Genomic DNA, 18954 nt, shown 5'->3' with positions numbered 1-18954 from the left:
TTCTTATAAACTATCTTTCTCCGCTCTGCAGATTCGAAGAACGATCGAAAGCTGCCCATTTCCCGATCTTCAGTCTTCTGCGTCATGATCTGTTCAGTTGATTCTACGTTGAACTCGGTTTTTTTTTCCGATTTATGATGCCCTGAACAACGACGAGGGTTATCTTTTTTTTTTTGAACCAAACGACGAGGGTTATCTACGTCTCTCATTTGTTTGAATTGTGGGAACCAGAATCAACTAGAGTTATCCCAGGTATGTTCTTCATACTCATGGTCAAAGAATAACATGAGCGTGTAGGTCAATTTTCGTGTGATCTTTGAATGTGAAAGATAAATTTTGTCGGAAAATGAAATGCGCGCATGGATTGGTGCCTGGAAGCCTGGAAAAGTTGCTGGATTGTTTAAATTGCTCACTTCTATGGATAAAAAAATTGTAAAAATATGTGATTTTGCGCACGGCACGGTAATATTTGCGAAGAGGGAACGGTAGATTGATGGGAATCCGCGTGAATTGCTTTTGATTTTCTATGCTTCTGGAGGCGCATAGGTATAGTAGATTAAAATGAGTTACATGGCCAACCTTAGAGATGAACATTTCAATTAACGGAAAAATGGGTAAAATACCTAATATAAACATTAACTAATCTTGGGATTCCACAAAATTATTCGTTTAGTGTGAGAAAATGTTCTTCTTATTCTATGAAAAATCCAAAAACTTCCCAGGGGGACAACACATTACTTGAGTCCTCCTGGATACCCCCACCTTATGTGGATATGTGGAACTCTCCACGTTCTCTTTCAAGAACACTACATATTCCGCTCTTTTTTATGCATTCTTTTTATACATCATGATGGATAATGTTTCAGCTATACTAAAATGAGGTGAAATATGATATGGAACCCCCATGATCCACTAAAAGAGAAATGCTGTAATTTTTCCGCAATATAGAGCAATGTCAATCCCCATCCGATGACTTGTTCAAGGCCAATCAAGAAAAACGAAAAGGAAAGAAGAACCAGTGAACGATGTATGGATGAATTGTGGCAAATGTGAATGCGAAGGACGAAGCCGGATCGGCCTACCTTCACCTTGAGATCGCCACAATGACTTCCTCCTGAGATAGGTTGGAGTATCTCCTTGCGACCCCCCCAACTCCTGCAAGAACTTCCCGATTTCAAAAAACTGCATTTCTTTAGGAAACAATCCTCTTATTTAAAGACTCCCTTGGCCCATTCGAAGTTATTAAAGGCCTGCATGCATCCCAACATGTGCGCTTCTTGGTTTGTATTTCGGGGGTAAGCTCGTATCAAAATATTGGGACATTTCCCATTTGTGATGTCTTGCGTCCTTCTTGTCAGATCCTAAATATGGTTCGTGCTGAAATTATACTTGACTTCAATTCTATCTCAACTATATCGGCCTTCTCTTCATCTTTGTCTTCGCCTTCAAGTTTCCTGGCCTCTACTCTTGAAAAAGGTGCTCATTGATCCACCTCTATTTTTCTATGATGAGTTCATTTCAGCCATAAGAATGGAAAGAAATGGAACTTTTAAATGAATTATATTCTTGACCATATTTCTCTCTTGGAAATTGTTTCTGGAATAATATCTTCAGTATTCCGCAACGTTTTCTCTGTTTTTCGTTGGTATGCATGTTCTTGTTGAAATTAATTAAGCAACGAGTCTTCTCTTCAGTTTCCAGAACACTTTTTAACACTTGAAATAAAAAAGTATTCATAAGATCAATTCGTAAAAAGAAATTTTAGATAAAACTAAAGAAAGTAAAAAAGTTGGCGTGAACAAAAATCAGGAGAGCTTTTGGCCTCTTTCCCTGGAATTTTTTCCATTCAAATAAAAATGCCTTAATTTAATTTTTTTTTTCAAAAAACGCACTCTGTATTGGATTTTCATCTTGAAATTTCACATCACTTAAAATATAAACTATTTTAGAAAAAGACGATTATCATTACCTATAACAATTGTGGGGAGCCAATCAATAAAAATGTTTGTATGGTATTTTTTTCATTATGTAAGTCCTATATTTTGTTGCACTGTCTTTGTGCAGACGGCAGTGATCCTTAACCCTTGCTTGAAGTTGCTTAAAATAAGGACGAACCTTGGAAATCAATGTCTAGCAATCTATTTGACTTTTCTTCATGGACATCGTTTATATCAGAGATTGAAAAGACGTCCTCTGTAAGTCCTATTTTTATTTTGAGTCTATCTTGTGATACTTCCATTATACCTCTCAAACCATACTCTCATAACTCTTTAAAAAAAGGTATTATTTTATTCATTACAAGGAACTGTATTTGCAGTCAATCAATAATACCTCACATGTCTCTGTTTCAAAAAAAAGTATTATTTTATTCATGCAATGTTCTTAGAGATTGTAAATCCAAAGCCCTAACCTGGTGTCTGCGGACATTAATGAGAAGTATCATGGAATGTGATGACTAGTTGCCGCCGCCTCCTCACAATTAAGTTAATCCCAGTAAAATAAATCCTGTTAACCAAAACAATGATGTGAAGATGTTCTCTGTACACATTGGGATTGTGTGCTTCATTGAGGCTGGCTGGTAGTTGTGAAGAGCTATCCCATGGGCCTTATGAGATGGGCCTCATGGACTACATTAGGAGGGAAGAAATTAAGCAAAGAAATATAAACCTCATGGCTGACACCTTCCCTCAAGTTGGTGTGTAGATGCTCTAGATGCCCAACTTGCTCATCGGCTCACTGAATAAGGTTTCTGCGAGTCCATTGGTCAAGATGCCATCCACTCGGTGATTTGACTGAACATATTCAGGATGAACAATCTCCTGATCAATCTTTTCTTTGATGAAGTGGTGATACTCTTCAACATGCTGTCTATTTATGTTGCACTAGATTGTGCGTAATGGTATCTCTGACTTGCTGTTAAAACGAGGGGATTGTTGTACCTTGGTGTTCAGTAGTCAGATCCTTTAGGATGCTCCTGATCCACAGGATCTCACAGATACCTTTGGGGACAACTCTAAAATCTCTCGCCAAACAATTAAGTTTCCGGGAACTTTTTCGAGGACAAAGTCCTGTTATTGATTTTCCTATCATTACGTCATAGCCCACAACATGGCTGCGGTACAATTAAAAAGGAGAAGGGACGACTTTCACTTGGTGGTCATCTCAGTCTACGGGCTGGTGAACCCGGTTCTCATTGCATCCCCTTGGGGAGAGCTGGACAAGGTGGTCTCAAGATATCAAGATTTACCTCTACTGTTCGGGGGTGATTTTTATGTGATGCTTGAGGCAGAAGACAGACCTAATGGAGCGGGAGGACAGGACCTGTGATCTGAAGAATTCTGGGCACTTATTGCAGAGGCATCGCTAAAGGAAATGGGGCTGGGGGATTGTACATACACATGGTGGAGCTCGGCGGGCCCTACAATTCTGTCGCGGACGGATTGATTTCTATGCTTGGTGGAGCTCCTTGAACAATTCCCGCTGACAGATATGAGGTTGCTTCCTCAACCTTTGTCAGACCACACTCTGATAATTTGGCATTCACAAAAGAGAACCTCGTGATCCACATATTGTAAAATGGACAGATCTTGGCTTCAAGAGGAGGCTTCAAGGACGAGATAGCAGGGTGGCGGACAGAAGGTCTAAAGCAGGGGTTGGCCAGTAAAGCTGTCCAACAAAATTGGAGGCCTATGCAACCATTTCTTGGAACTGAGAAAACATATAAGAGATAAGCGAAATGGAAGGCGAGTCGAAGTTCTAGCCAAAATCAGGGTTTTGGATGACCCAGAATATGTCAGATGTTTATCACAGGAGGAAGCAAGAGAGCGCCATAAACATAGAGAGGCAATGGCAGAGGAGGATAAGAAAGTGGAGATTGATTGGAATCAGATATTGAGGTGCTGTTCAAGGGAAGGATGGCTTCTACTGATGGGGCTATCCATGAGTTGGAGGAACTTAAGGCAGCCTGGTTTCCTTGGTAGAGAAGAGGGTTTGAACATGTGTTGATAGAGCGAGATTGGCCTGTAAGGCTCTACTGGGAGGGGCACCGACTCGTCAGGTGATCATCCCTTTTAATGTATCAAAAAAGAGAAAAACACCCATAATTATGCATAATGAAAGATCACTAAAAATATTTAACTAACTTTCAAGTAGAAATGCTTTAGGGCATTCAGTTGGGGCACAAATGAAACATTTTGAAGTAATCGCAAATCATGGACTTAAGACTGCTGGTGATGCAATATGTACTTACATCTATGAGAGTCGTCAACAGCTCACACAAAAGGACTACAGGCCTGTCCAAATAGGCCCAATAATTTCACTTACTTAAGCAGGCTATCGGAGTGGAGAAAGCAGCTTTTGAATCTTACGTCCAGCCCTGCGACCAGAACAGGTATCTACATCGAGTGCACGGCATTGTCCATCCCCCGGTTGACAATGTTGTCCAGTCCACTGGCCCCTTCTTTCTCTCTGTCCACTCTTCCCTCTCCCCTGCTCTACTTGCAATCTCATTGTGAACATTGTTGTGGAATTCATCAAGAATATTTGGAGTTACAAAAGAGGGTCGCCCCAGCTGATGCCTGTGTGGGGAGGGACTTGCCCCCCTGCTGTGAACACTGCCCAACTGTGGTGCAGCTGTGGTCATATGGCCAGTTACTTTTAAATCCAAGATCAAATTGTGTTGAAGAGTTTGAATCACATACCAAGAACTGAATCTTTGATACACCTCTGTGTATCGTCGCCCCAGAAAACCCCAGAAAATACTTCGGTCTTCAATTCGGATTGTATTATTTGAATACTCAACACCAACGTAGCGTTTTGGTAGAAATGTCAACAGTAGAAGAAGAAAATCAAAGGAAGATAGATGAGGAAAAGATGGTCTTCACGCTCGATCAGCTCCACTCCGGCCTCGGACTCCCGCTGCTCCGGCCTCCGGTCGCTCGACCACTCAGTCTTGAAAATAACCGTCGTGCTCCATTTCCCGCTTGAGTTGGCTTTAAAGTTACTCTCACATGCGACCCCGCACATGTCAGTAAGTACTCTTCTTTGTCTCTTCCTTTGTCTCTCATACTTGCGTGTAAAGAACATATCAATACTCTGCCCTTGTTGATTCAGCTTGTCCTCAAGCTTGAAGTTAGGAAAACTCTTCTGCAATTGATCAACTCATCCCCAAGTAGCGTCATCATTGGAAAGATTTGCGCACTTAACCAGTACCTCAGGTCCCTGCGATGTGATACGGGTTTGGATGATAGCTTCGGGGTAGACCTGCCATTGCCAATTGTTAGCGCACATATATATATATATATATATTCTTGTTAGATGCACATTTACCTTTTTGCCCTTATGTATGTCTTCTAGATGGCCTCTCATAAAAGGCCCAATATTGTAAAAACCCATGTTAACATCTCAAATAGAGATGTGTGGGCGTCCTAGAAGAATGAAGCGTTTTTCTTTCTCTTCTTGAGTTAACCCTAACAGCCGCCAAGGGTTACTGAGTGCAAGACCAACACCAATCATGAGTTAGAAACTGCGGAAATGGTTGAGCCATCATTGTATCTGTTAGCCAGTGCTCTTTTGTCATTCCAGATGATAAATTGTATATTGGACCCTAGTTATTGGGCTGGGCCAATCTCTTCTGTTATGTCCTTATCAGACATTTAAAAGGATCCAGGCTATTTGGTCCACGATAGCCTGGAATCCCTTTTCTTGTGTTATATCCTCATTGGACATAAGTAAACGGATCCAGGATATCGGGTCCATGATGGCCTGGACCCTATCTTTCATGTAATAGCCAAGGGTACTTAACCCTAGGGCGCAGCTCTATCAAATGACTACAGATCTTCTTGTTTCTTCTTGAGCTTCTTCTTCTGGAGGTTCTTCCTCTTAACCCTAGGATTAGGGTTCACAGGTGTTTCTCAGTATCTCCCAAAGCTTTTTGATTAATGAAGCATGAAAAATTGGATGAATCGAAGAATGGTTAGGACCGTCTAATCGGTACGCGACTGGACCAATTTTTTGTAGAATGGTGTACGGGTTGAAAAATTTGGACCTAACTTATCAAAAGGCCTCTTAGCTAATGACTTCATTCGATACTACTCTTCTTTGTCTCTTCCGTCATCTCTGATACTTGCGAGTAAAAAACGTATCAATCTTCCACCCTGATCCTCGCCAATCGATTTCCTTTTTGCAGGCAACACCCACACCCGCCTCTTTTTTCTCCGAGATCTGAAGGACCAGGCGATCACCTAACTCCCTCCATGCTGAAGAAAGTCAGAAGGTGCCAAATAAGAGATGGCTCCCATATTGCCTTCCACTCTGTGGGATGAGTCAACCATTCTCATATAGCCATTCTCAATGCTGAAATCAATTTCAAAGGCGAACTGCTGTAATTTTTTCACAACTCTGTGTTCACACACTGATGATGATACCACCCAACAACTTATGCAGCAGTGACCACACCAAACCTTGCATGGTGACGCCACTTTTTGCTGGAAGCTCCTCTTGGAAAATGCCTGAAAACCTCTGTTGACAACTCCACATGGCAACACCACACTATTGGACGGCTGATGATAACAATGACGATGATCACTGGCGTTAACACCGATGATAACTCCCTCACTGACGAATACTGTGCTGACAACTCCCTAGCAGACGTCTCCCCCTCAGCCAACTCCTGTGTGGAGGTTGATGTTGGTGCTGACGACCCCATTGCACCAAGGAGTACATCATTGCACCAAGGAGGTCGACAATCCCTAGCGCTGACACACACCAACGGCAGCTTCTATAGGCCCAGTCTTCACTCTGGGACAATGTCCTGTCTGGGTCACTGAAACCCTAGCCCACATAAGAAAATAATTGAGATTTACTTTGATATACACACAATAGTCACACACATACTCCTTAATAAACAGGGATACTAACATGGTTCGTACACTGGTGGGTCAGTTATAATGGGCTGTTAGTAGGATAGAAAAAATACAATTAAACGGAGATAGGTGTCTGCAGCTAAGACAACCTATGAAGAATAAACCTCCTCTGCACAAAAAAAAGAACAAGAATGGTCTTCCACCAGGCAGTCAGACTGTTAGTTCCCAGTCTGTAGATCCAGATTGATGTGAACTAACAGTTCAATTACAGGTTTTGTCTCAGCTTCGCAAATGGATGGGTCAAAGACTGTTCAGGACCTGATGCCCACTCCAGAGTCTCAACAAGGACAACAGATCAGCAGCCGGAAGATCAGAAAGACCTTCCCTGCAGCCCTGGTGAACAACCACAGCCAGAATGTCAGAAGCCGATGCCACAGCTCTGGTGACGATCAGATTACTGTTCTGAAGGCCTATCAGAAGGTGTTTGTTACTCACAGAAGATTGGAGGGCCCCAAGAACACAAGCTTTGGTGTTAGGAACAGGTCAATTTAATTGGTAAATCTTTTATAGTTTCGTCAATGCAGTACAAAGAAACATATTTTTTAAGAAACGACACAAAGAAACAGATGGTATCAAGCGTTGGTGTAGAACAATTTGAAAATTCTATTTTGTTTTTCTATTCTTTAATACTGATTGTAGCCATATTTTCTTCTGCATCTATCTTGCCTTTAACCAGGGATGCTTGGGAATTGGCTGTATTTTCTTTGTTTATTCCGATTTGTTCACGCTCAATTTATGTTCTGGGTACTTATTACATGATATTCATGTTTTGTGTTTATAGGACGACAGTAGTGCCATATCTAGAGCTTATGAATCTTTTCTATCCGAGTATCCTTTATGCTATGATTACTGGAAGAAGTATGCAAGTCATAAGGCACGGTTATCATCATCTACTGATCAAGTAGTGGAAGTTTTTGAGAAGGCCGTGAATGTAGCTACCTATTCAGTTGATTTATGGGCCGATTATTGCTGCTTAGGGATGCAGCTTTTTGAAGACATCGATGATGTTCGAAGGTATGTTGTAGCTGTGTTATGATAAATGCTGTCTGAATTATCAATTTTTGTTTTGTGATATTGGTGGAATGTGGTTGATTTCAAATTTAAAGTGAGTTTACGGCTTGTTTTTGCTGATTTAATTTAGAGATTTAGAAGGTCAATATTGCCAGAGGTTAGAGTGGATTGAATGTGTTTCTCAACAATGCTGGGCTCTTAGATACTTTAAATTTTTCCTTCAATGTAAGAGTTAAATAGAGGGTTGATATATTCTTTTGTCACCTTTCAAAGCATAGTATGCTCACTACGGAGGATGTTTCTGTATGCGCTTAGTTATGCATAGATAAAATATTTGGTCAATTGTGCTCTGTTTTAGGGTTACTTTGAAAAATTTGAATCCAGCGACCAATTTTATTTCCCTATTTATCTTAACTTCATCAGAAGATCAGTGAAGACAGGACTCATTTTAGACGCATCAAATGAACTCCTGTACATGTTTATGTTGATAAGTTAAGCTTGTTAGTAGTTTTACATCCATGCCAGAATTGGATCTGCATGATTGTTTGTGGGCCAGCTTAATGACAAACTTTTGGAGTAGCCCAAAATGTTAATGCCTAATATTCAGTCACACCTTATAGTTACGTGCTGGAGAACCTCTGTACTGGACCTAGTGGCTCTGGGATGGTATCGTAGATCTGTATTTTATGAGACAAATTACATCCTCTCATGCTTTCCATACTGTTAGTTAGTATTAGATGGATCTGTTAGAAATTGCCCTCCAGCTCCCTGGATCTCCTCCTGTCTCCTTCACGTTCAGCTTGGGTTTCCCAGGAAAAAACAGAAAACACACATCTATCGATTTCTCATAGAGCTGGTTTAAATACCAGTTAGTACATTTGAAATGCTCTGGGCCCATTATCGTTTGGTCACTTATTCTCTCACGTGAGAGAATAAGTGACTTGTGCACGTGGGTCCACTTTTAGCATCTGGCCCACTTACAGAGAGAAAAAGAGAGAAAAATAATATGAGGAAAATAGAAAGGTAATAGAAACGAGATAAGATGGCTGGCTAACACCCCTCCTCAAGCTGGGTATGAATGTTGATCATGCCGAGCTTGGACTCCAGCCGCTGGAACAGAGGACCAGGTATGCCTTTCGTGAATACATCAGCTGTCTGCTCCAAGGATCTCACAAATGTGAGAAGAATAAGACCTGCATCAATCTTTTCTTTGATGAAATGGCGATCAATTTCAATATATTTTGTGCGGTCATGCTGGACAGGGTTATGAGCTATTGCAATAGCGGACAGGTTGTCATAGTAGAGCTTCATAGTCGACTGAGCCTGGAATAACTTCAGATCTTCTATTATCCCTCTTATCCGCAGACCTTCACAGATCCCATGAACCAAAGCACGGAACTCTGCCTCAGCACTTAAACGTGCCACAACCTTTTTGTTTCTTGCTCCTCCAAGTAACCAGACTGCCACCAATGAAAGTGCAGTACCCAAATGTGGATCGCCTGTCTACTGCAGAACTGGCATAATCAGCATCCGAATAAATTTCAACAGATAGTCCACCAACTCGAGTAAACAGGATGCCTTGTCCAACAGTTTTCTTGAGATATGTGTTGGTACTATTTGCTGCCTGTGGATGAATGTCATAGGGATCACTCATGAACTGACTCAGAATACTCACTGCATGTGATATATCTGGGCGAGTATGATTCAGGTAAATTAATTTCCCTATGAGTCTCTGGAAGGAGCCTTTGTCCACTGGGGAACCATCATCACCCCTTCCCAATTTAACATTCATGTCGACTGGGGTATTTTCTGGCTTGGAATCTCGCATTCCTGTTTCATCAAGTAGATCTGTAATATACTTGTGTTGTGAGATAAACATATGCCTTTTAGAGTGTGCCACTTCAATTCCCAGGAAATACTTCAGGGTTCCAAGTGACTTGATCTCAAATTGTTCAGATAGTTTGCTGCTCAATCCTGAATCTCTTCCCTGTCATCTCCTGTCATCTTCCAGAGATACTATGCTTGATAAATAGTGTATGATCACCGTCACTCTTCCAATAACCGAAACTTCTTATGGCTAGGGCAAATCTTCCAAACCTAGCCCTGGGGGACTGCTTAAGGCCATGCAACGCTTTCCTTAGTTTGGAGATAACATTTAGTTGATCTGAGAGCTGGTATCCTGTGGGTGAAGACATATATACGTCCTCCTCCAGGTCACCATGCAAGAATGCATTCTTTACGTCAAATTGGAGGATGTTCCAGCCAAGTTTTGTTTCCTAAGCAAGTAAGATCCTTACAATGGACTTTGGTACTGTGGCAAATGTCTCAAAATAGTCAATACCATAGGACTGAGTATAACCTTTGGCAACCAGTCTAGCTTTGTATCTTTCTAGGCTTCCATCAGCTTTAAACTTAGGGGTGCACACCCACCTGCATCCAACCACTCTCTTCCCTTTAGGTAGGATAGCAAATTCCCATGTCTGATTTCTCTCCAGTGCTTCCATCTCCTCATCCATGGCCCTCTTCCACTCTCTGCTTTCAAGTGCATTTGACAGAGTTCTTGGAATAGATATATTTCTGAGAATACTCACAAAACTTGCATACTCATGGCCCAGTGGACCATAGTACACATTATTACCAAGTGGATATTTTGGTGTCTGTCTACAACTTCTCACACCCTTGCGCAGTGCTATCGGCCACCTCAAGTCTTCTGCAGCTTGGCTGCTCTCTTCTTCATCCACTGGTCCTTGACCTGATAGTTGTTCATCCACTGTCTCCATATTCTCAGCAGTGACTTCCCTCTCTAATGTATCTGTGGTTGGAAACGTGTGTTCAACTGGTTGTGAACTTCCTGTGGATTGGTCGACTTGCGACAGTGTCCTCTGAGATGTATTAGTGTTCACTGGCTCTGGTGAAGGTTGCATGACCTCCTGGGGTATATGACTCTATTGGGACCAGCTCTCATGAGGCAGAGAAAGGAATTGGGAACCTTGTGGCTGTGGATATGACTGAGTGGCACATTCTTCTGGTTGGGACTTGAAGTACATCACCTGTTCACAAAAGGTAACATCTGCAGAAGTAAGGAATCTTCTGGATTCAGGGTGATAGCACCTGTATCCCTTCTGGGTACTGGAATAACCAACAAAGACGCTCTTGATTGCCCTTGGATCCAGTTTCCCAGATTGCACATGCACATATGCTACACCAAAAAACTCTGGCCATCAATCCAGTCTTCAATCTCCCCCTGGAAAGGTTGACATCAGTGAAAACTATTCTGCTGTCGTGTATTAAAGCATGAAGACTCATGGGTGATGCCTATCTCCGTTATGTACTGACAGTGGCATTAAAAATACTCCCGAGTTTTATCAGACCTACGTTTGATCTGAACGCCAAACTGATTGTGGATCATTTGACAGAACTGCACAAGAGTCGATGTAACTTCTGCCTTAGAAGTTAGCTGAAAGAGCCACGTAAAACGAGTACAATCATCGCTAAACACTGCAAATCACCAGCAACCTGATAAATTCGTCATTGAACATGGTCCCCATACATTGCTATGGATACAGTCAAAGGGAAGTAAATTTCGTCATTCAAACTTCTAAATGAAGATGGTTTGTGCTTAGCCAATTGACAGGCTTCACACACCAAAGTACTGACATCAAAACCATTACAAATTGTTGGAAAACATAACTTCATAAGTTCAAAGGCTGGATGACCAATACGCCAATGAAGCAACTGAATCCTGTCTATGGCCTGAGAAAGCTTCGTTGAGGAGAGGCAAACGGTGGGACGATCTTCGAGTAGGAGCAAGCCATCTTCCTTCCTAACAGATGAAGTCCTCTCCACAGACACCTTTTCACACAAGAAACAAACATCACTATCTAGTATAAATCTCCATCCAGTATCACAAACTAATCTTTGTAATGATATCAATTGCGCCTTAAGCTCAGGCACATGTAAGACCCATTTCAGAATGCATGCATGGTTGATACGAACATCACCAGTGCCAATCACCAGTAGTATGCCTCCCCCTGCTGTGAGAACTTTGCGTGGTTCACTCATGGACGAATAAATTGGCCAGCAACAGGTGTTGTGGGTCAAGGTTGAAGAACATCATCCTGCCCAAGCGGAAAAGTAGAACACTTTCTATTGGCTATAGCTTTCATCAAGCAATTGAATCTTAACATGGTATCAGAGCAAAGTTTACAGGATCAAATCCCAAGAACAACACAGTGTGTCTGGGAACTGCATTGGCCAGTGGCAGGTGTTGTAGGGGACTATTGGAGACCAACATCTAGCCTATATGCTAACAATATAAGTAGGGACCTTGAGATCAGCTATAACTTTTAGCATAGTGGTAGGAGCTCAAATTCTAACACATATGTTGGATCTACAAAAGACCCATTAAATTTCACAATTCTTAATTATTCCCATCTAAGAAAAATTAAATTATATGTTGGACATCCTGTTTGTTTCGTTTTTGGTTTCTTATGTTGGGACTTTTATGTAGTTATTTAAGGGTTAAACTTTCTGTTGACTTTGTATGGCACAGTGAGAGAGTGAGGGAGAGAGAGAAACAGAGGGAGAAGAAGAACAAGAAAAGAGAATTGTATTAAGAGGTAAAAAGATAACAATAGAAATCCTAATTTGTCTCTCTTTTATAGAGAGACAAATTAGCCGTTAATAACGGCTAGTAAAACTAGCCGTTATAACTTACCCGATTCCTATATGGAATCGGGTAATGGGTCTACCCGGACCCGATAAGGGGGAAAAACGCAATAAAATTATTTAGGCTTATAATTTGCCTATACATTCAACACTTTCTATTCATGGATGACTAGCCGTTGTTGAATTATGATATCAGACTTTGCCCAAACAATGTGTTCTTGGGCAGAGAGTGCTCTTCCCTGCCACCCTATCTTCATTCCAGTCATTCCAATCAAATCAAAACATTGTATCACATTAACTGCAACTCAAGGCTGTGCCCACAGTCTGCTGAAGGAATTTCAGACCCCAAGTTTCCCAGTGGGTATCCCTATACTGAAATATGCAGACAGCACCGTATTTTTCATGGAGGGATCAGTGGTGGAAGCCAAGAACCTCTCCAGACTAGAAGTTTTTGTACATTGTTTGGGACCTCACACTAACAGCGCCAAATCACCTTCTGATGGTTTCGGATTGTTGCAAGAGGAGAAAGGCATGTGCTCTATGGCCTTGGGCATGTCGATTGGGATGTTACCCATTAGCTATCTAAGCCTCCCATTTTCAGGGTTTCATCTCAAGAACATGGATGGGCAACCAGTCATGGAGAAGGTGGAGTGGAAGCCAGATGGATGGCAGGCCAGAGTACTGTCACGGGAGGTTTGCCTGGTGTTGCCATGTGCTCTCAGCACTCCCCATCTTCTACCTCTCAGCCCTGAAATTACCTGTGGGTATTGGATGTAACAGCAGAATCTTTTGACAGAGCAAAAAACCATTCTTACTTCTTTTCATTTCTTAGGGTTTATACATACAGATACAATGTGAAACAAATTACCGTCTTGCCCCTTAATGAGAAGATACAAAAACAATGGGAAATATGACAAAAGCCATATTTCCTCAATTTTGTGCCCACGTGGGCATCACGTGTAGGCCTTTGTTTACAGACAAACCCATAGAAGACTTGATGAGGAGATTCCTATGAAAAAACTCAGGGTTGGGAAAAGAGAGGGAAGTTGGACTTGTCTCTTGTGATGTAGTCTGCAAACCGTTCAACCAAGGGGTCTCGGGATATTGAAACTACAAGCCATGAACCTAACCCTGTTAGCTGAGCGGGTGGGCAGACTCATGGGACCAGACATGGATATAGTTATGCCAATCTTAGAGGACAGCTATGGGTCATAAACTTGGAGCAGGAAAGGGCCGCCCTGGTTGGAGGATCGTCCAGCATTCTAGCAGGGGCTGAGGTAGGTGTTGCCTCAAGTCAGGGAATTTTTTGGCCTCAATCGTGGGAACACCTCCATTTTTCCATTACTGGCTAGACTGGTTGACTAGAGGCACACTAATGGAAGAGTTTCCACACCTGTTTGCCCTTACACGACCCATACCACAATTCGGAATGGATATGGTGGCTTGTGGAATCCAGACTTGGTCGACAACTTATTGGACCTGCGAGCTGAGGATTATCTGATGATGTAACAGTCCATATTACATTTGAGACCCGTGCATCAGACACAAGACAGTTGGGGTTGGATAGCACATCCTTCTCTGTCCGAGATATATATGTGCAGATCATACATATAACCATGCGGAAGAACCAACGACCACCAGTGATTGTCATGTCATTTGTAAAGTAAAGATCCCCTGAAGGTGCCATGTTTTGGTTGGTTGCTCCTCTGAGGAAGGATGGCGACATGGGTTGCAGGAAGAGATGGTTCCCGAAAAATTCGGGGTCGTGTGTTTTGTGCACAGGGTTGAAGAAGTCTATTCTCATCTCGTCTTTGAATGCACACTTGCCTGGGCAGTATGGGCTAGCCTGCTAATCTTGGGTGGTTGGCTCCTTACAGAAGGAAGCCTTCTGGGATTCTTTACAGAGTGACGCATCTGGGGGGGGGTGTGCCCTTTTGCATTACTCTTGGCAATATGGTTGCATAGAAATCAGGTTATGTTTTAGGGGAGGGCGGCATCGCTAGATGGAGTTTTACAAGCATTGCCAACTCTTGCATTTTCTTGGTTTAGAAAGATGTGACCAGAGAGAGTGGGGGGTCTTTGGGTCTCATGTGTATCCATCAAGTATATATTTATACCACACCAGGAGGATCACCGACCTTGGGTGATCTTCTTCTCTTAAAAAAAAAACTTGGTTTCGGACCATGATTTCCTAAGGCCTAGGGAGTGGCTTATCAGTCCTACCAGTGAATCTCAATTGCTTCTCAGGTGGTTTCTATTGAAGATAATTCTATTTCGAGGATTGGAGTAACCGTTTGCTTCAATGATGGAACCCTAAACATGAGTAAAAGCTAGATTTCCCCACACCCTGGGACGGGGCAAGCTGCGTCCTGTATGTCATATGGGGATTCAAGCCCATTCTGCCATATCCTGTCTTGGATATGTTCCATCTGTCGATGCCTGCATCCTGTCCTTCCTGTCTGGCTCCTCATGAAGGTGGATTCTACACTGGGATGTATTCTGGGTGGGGCCCAGTAATGTATAATAAAATATTGTAAAATTTTCCCAAACTCAGATTTTTGTGTGGTGTTAGATTATAAAGTTAAAAATTTCAGTCCCTACTTTATTAGGAAATCTTATGTAAAACTGTAATAGTCTGAGTATTTTAAAGCAGATAGAACGTGAATGAAAATGAACTATTCTACTGATTATCCCTTGCTCTGAGGGCGACGTGCTCCTCTGTCATCCTGCCTCCTCTCACTCTTCTCCAATCTCCAAAAGTTGACAGCTAGGGTCCAGTTATAAATAACAAAAAAATTCAATATTCTCACATGGGTGGGTGTGTCCCAGATGTATTATCCTGGGTCTTGGGATGAAATGGGTTATGGGGTCAGATCTGAGGGATTGTGTCCCATTCCATATTCTAGACTTGAAATGGAATGGGACAAGATGTAGAGTATGTCGGGTCCTGCTATGAACCTTGGTACCAGAACATCGGTGGTGACTATGGACAGGAGGATACTTCTATGGTTGATGTATGATTTGACATTGTTGGAAGGCAGGCTAGCTATAAAATCTCCAGCTTATGCTCATCCCATCATTCTCTATACATCTCCATCTCGAGTATCCTCTTCTTCCCGCTGTTGCCAAAGTAAGGAATAAAACGACACAATGCTCAGCTTTGGTGAACTCAACCTCGTCTTTCTGTCAACAAAGGCTTCATCATCAATAAATAATAGGAAACTATACTCTTCCAACTCTCCTTCAAACCCTCTATCCTTTAGTTGTAGGCCATATCTGGACCTGAGGATTTGGTGGGCACCTCCTGATATTGCAATTTGTCATGGCTCTTAAAGAATCCTTTTCAGTTTTCACTACCATTTCCATACTTCATATGCAAAAGAACTTGCGGTTTTCCATGATTTATCTTTTGAAAATAAAGGGAAAAGGCTACCTGGTTTCTATTTTGATTTGTTTTACTTGGTAGGTTGTATAAAAGAAGCTTATCATTTATTGGAAAAGATTATCGGGCGAGTTTAATATGGGACCAATGGCTTGCATTTGAGCATTCAAATAAGCATTGGAATCACCTTATTGATGTGTACATCAAAAGCTTGAGATTTCCTACAAAAAGGTTACATCATTACTACCAGAGGTATATTTTTCACTCAGTAGTTTTTCTTAGTTTAATGATTCCTTTTCATTTTCTGACAATAATGTTTAGTTTCTGAATCTTCAGCCTTAAGGCACTTGTCACCCGCTTGGAAGAAAAAGTTAGATACCAGACTACTTGCATGGACATACCAGAAGGGTTAGCAGGGATTGATTTTGAAAATTTGAGTGCTATTGGTGATTCACAACTAAGCCGGATAATTAGTGGTGCTCTTGATCGGCCAGATGATATTTATAGAAGTCAAACGCTTAACTCTATTTTAACTGTTGGTGAATATTTCTACCGGACGTCACTAGATATTGATAAAAAGATCAGCCACTTTGAGTCTCAGATTCGGAGGCACCATTTCCATGTTAAATCACTCGATGACAATCAGCTACGAAACTGGCATCATTATCTTGACTTTGTCGACGCTAAATATGATTTTGACTGGGTATAATTGATCCTGTCATCTACATTTTGTATAATTTTGTTTTTTGACGAAACTTTTACTCCATATTTCCTTTTATTTACAGACTGTAAAGCTCTACGAGAGGTGTTTGATTCCTTGTGCTAATTATCCTGACTTCTGGGTCCGATACATTGAACACATGGAAGCTAATGGAGGCCGGGAACTGGCGACCCATGCTATTGAGCGGGCAGGGAAAACTTTTCTCAAGGTAACCACCTAGAAAATATGAGCAACCCTACTTGATTGTAGATGAAACTCACCAATTTATGCTCGATGTCAAGTTAGGTTCAACAGATTTGCATTATCTTCCCTTGGTATTGAGAGCTTTGAATCGATTGGTTTTTCCTGCTGTTAGGACTGTGTTTAGGGCATGTTAGGTTAACTGTTTATCGGCTCTCAAATAAAGGATGCCTCCTGTTTGATAATTCTCATGATTTTCTGGTTTTCTCGTTGCCTATTGTTTCTGTTTTTTTGGGTTTTACCTTATTAACTGAATCAATTGTCACTTTGAATAGTAATATTGAATAAAAAGATCTAGGCTGTGGAATTCAAAGGCCAAATCCAATCTAAATGTATCCGTAGTATCCAGAGAATGATAAACAAACTGAGGAGTCCTTGATAGACTCCTCGTCCAGCCGCAGTGGTATCCTGCTGCTTTGGCCTCTGGTTACTCTGACTGATGTTCTGGTTCTAAATTTTGAAATGTCTGAGAGACCTTCATACCTCAGGCGGGCCTCCTGTGGCTCGCCTTTCCTCTAAAGTTTTCTTCAATATAGTGTATAGAAGTTATCAGATTCATAATGTGATACATACCCGTAACCCTTGTGGAGTATAAGCTGTAATGAAATTGTATGATATAGCTATCTCAGACCAATAAGATGATTGTATACGAATCCCAGGTGTATGGGACCTTGAGAAGTTTTATTTGGGTTCTAGTAAGAATGCCAATCTGTGATACAATGGAAATTTAGTGCGACCAGTGAAGGCAAAATGCTGTTTATGCCTTGGGATATAACTTTTATTGGTCTCTGGTTTTATGTCAATCTGACCCATTTTTGCTCTTTATCATCATGGTTTTTCATGATTCACTCAACTTTTTAATGTGAAATGAGTGTAAATGCACTCACATTTTAGTTTTGCTGGAAAGCTATTTATCTCCATGTGATCCAGTCCTTGGGGCATTTGTTCTCAAGACTAAAAAATAACCCTAGGACTATTTGGACCATGCTATAATGGGCAGTTGACTGCCATGAGTTCTTGTCTTAGTTTATTTATTCTATTGGATCCAGAAATTGCAGCCTTAAATTGTACCAAACTGTATTCTTGCATATTCTTGGTGAAGGATATTCTTTTGTTTTTTTTTGAACTATAACAAGGGATGAACACCCGACGAATCTGTGAACCTCCTGTCAGGACCTCACAGGCCCTTTACATGCTTATCAGTCATCATCAAAACCTCCCTTCGTTCCCGTCGCTTGCAAGGACCATGCTGCCTTAAGTCCTTCTGCTTCATGTATTGCTCCATCGGTAGAAGCCCTTCTTCCTCTGAACAACACCTCATTTCTATGTAGCCAGATGGCCCACAACACGGCTAGTGCTCGGCCCCCTTCCTTGTTTCTTCTTCCCACGAAATGCCGTGCCGAATCCCAAAAGGCCTGTTCAGATGTCACCTTCATCCTTTAGAGTAACTGGCTGGCCTAAACTATGCGAGCAAAGGAGCATTCAAAGAAAAGATGGTTGCAATCTTCTTTCCCATTCAAACGCAGCACGCATTGCGACGAAGTATCTGGGTATAACTTTTTGCGAAAGACTTTTGTCATTAATCGTTTCCTTGCTAGAAGCCACCCAAAAAACCGCACCTTCAATGGGACTTTTTGACGCCATATGAATCTGCATGCGCTGACTAGTGCTATGTCGTCCTCTTGTCCTTCTTGGACCACGTATAGGCCTTATGGACCGAGAAGGGGCCATTTGTCCATGTACAACTATCTCGTTCTCCATCTTCTGGTCATAGCTGGAATAGGGATTGTTGTATATCTATGTAATCCGACACACGCTGGTTGGATAAGGCACCTTGTATGATCAGGTTCCACGCGCCCTCCCAGCAGTCACGCACGTGGGCATTCTGATCCTGGACAAATGCATACAGTCGGGGGAATATCGCACTAAGGATGCCCCGTGGCGACCATGCATCTCTCCAAAATTGGAAAGTCTTCCCGTCGCCTAACTTGGCCGAGAAAAAACCTTGT

At 41.8% G+C, this 18954-nt stretch overlaps 1 protein-coding gene across 3 annotated transcripts in view; it reads left to right on the top strand.

Moving 5' to 3' along the window:
• Positions 1-18954, top strand: part of LOC144702972 (pre-mRNA-processing factor 39-2-like) — a 42927-nt gene continuing 23973 nt past the window's right edge. For all 3 annotated transcript variants that reach the window (XM_078575012.1, XM_078575013.1, XM_078575011.1), the window contains exons 1-7: positions 1-252; positions 1359-1476; positions 2065-2195; positions 7705-7937; positions 16069-16236; positions 16321-16687; positions 16770-16913. In XM_078575012.1, the coding sequence (XP_078431138.1) occupies positions 2127-2195; positions 7705-7937; positions 16069-16236; positions 16321-16687; positions 16770-16913 (981 nt within the window). In that variant the 5' untranslated portion in view covers positions 1-252; positions 1359-1476; positions 2065-2126. The remainder of the gene's footprint in view (positions 253-1358; positions 1477-2064; positions 2196-7704; positions 7938-16068; positions 16237-16320; positions 16688-16769; positions 16914-18954) is intronic.

This window comes from Wolffia australiana, chromosome 5, assembly GCF_029677425.1.
Source record: "Wolffia australiana isolate 7733 chromosome 5, ASM2967742v1".
NCBI classification, from domain to species: Eukaryota; Viridiplantae; Streptophyta; class Magnoliopsida; order Alismatales; family Araceae; genus Wolffia; species Wolffia australiana.
The sequence above is the reverse complement of the archived record's forward strand: the minus strand, read 5'-3'. Positions and strand labels throughout refer to the sequence as shown.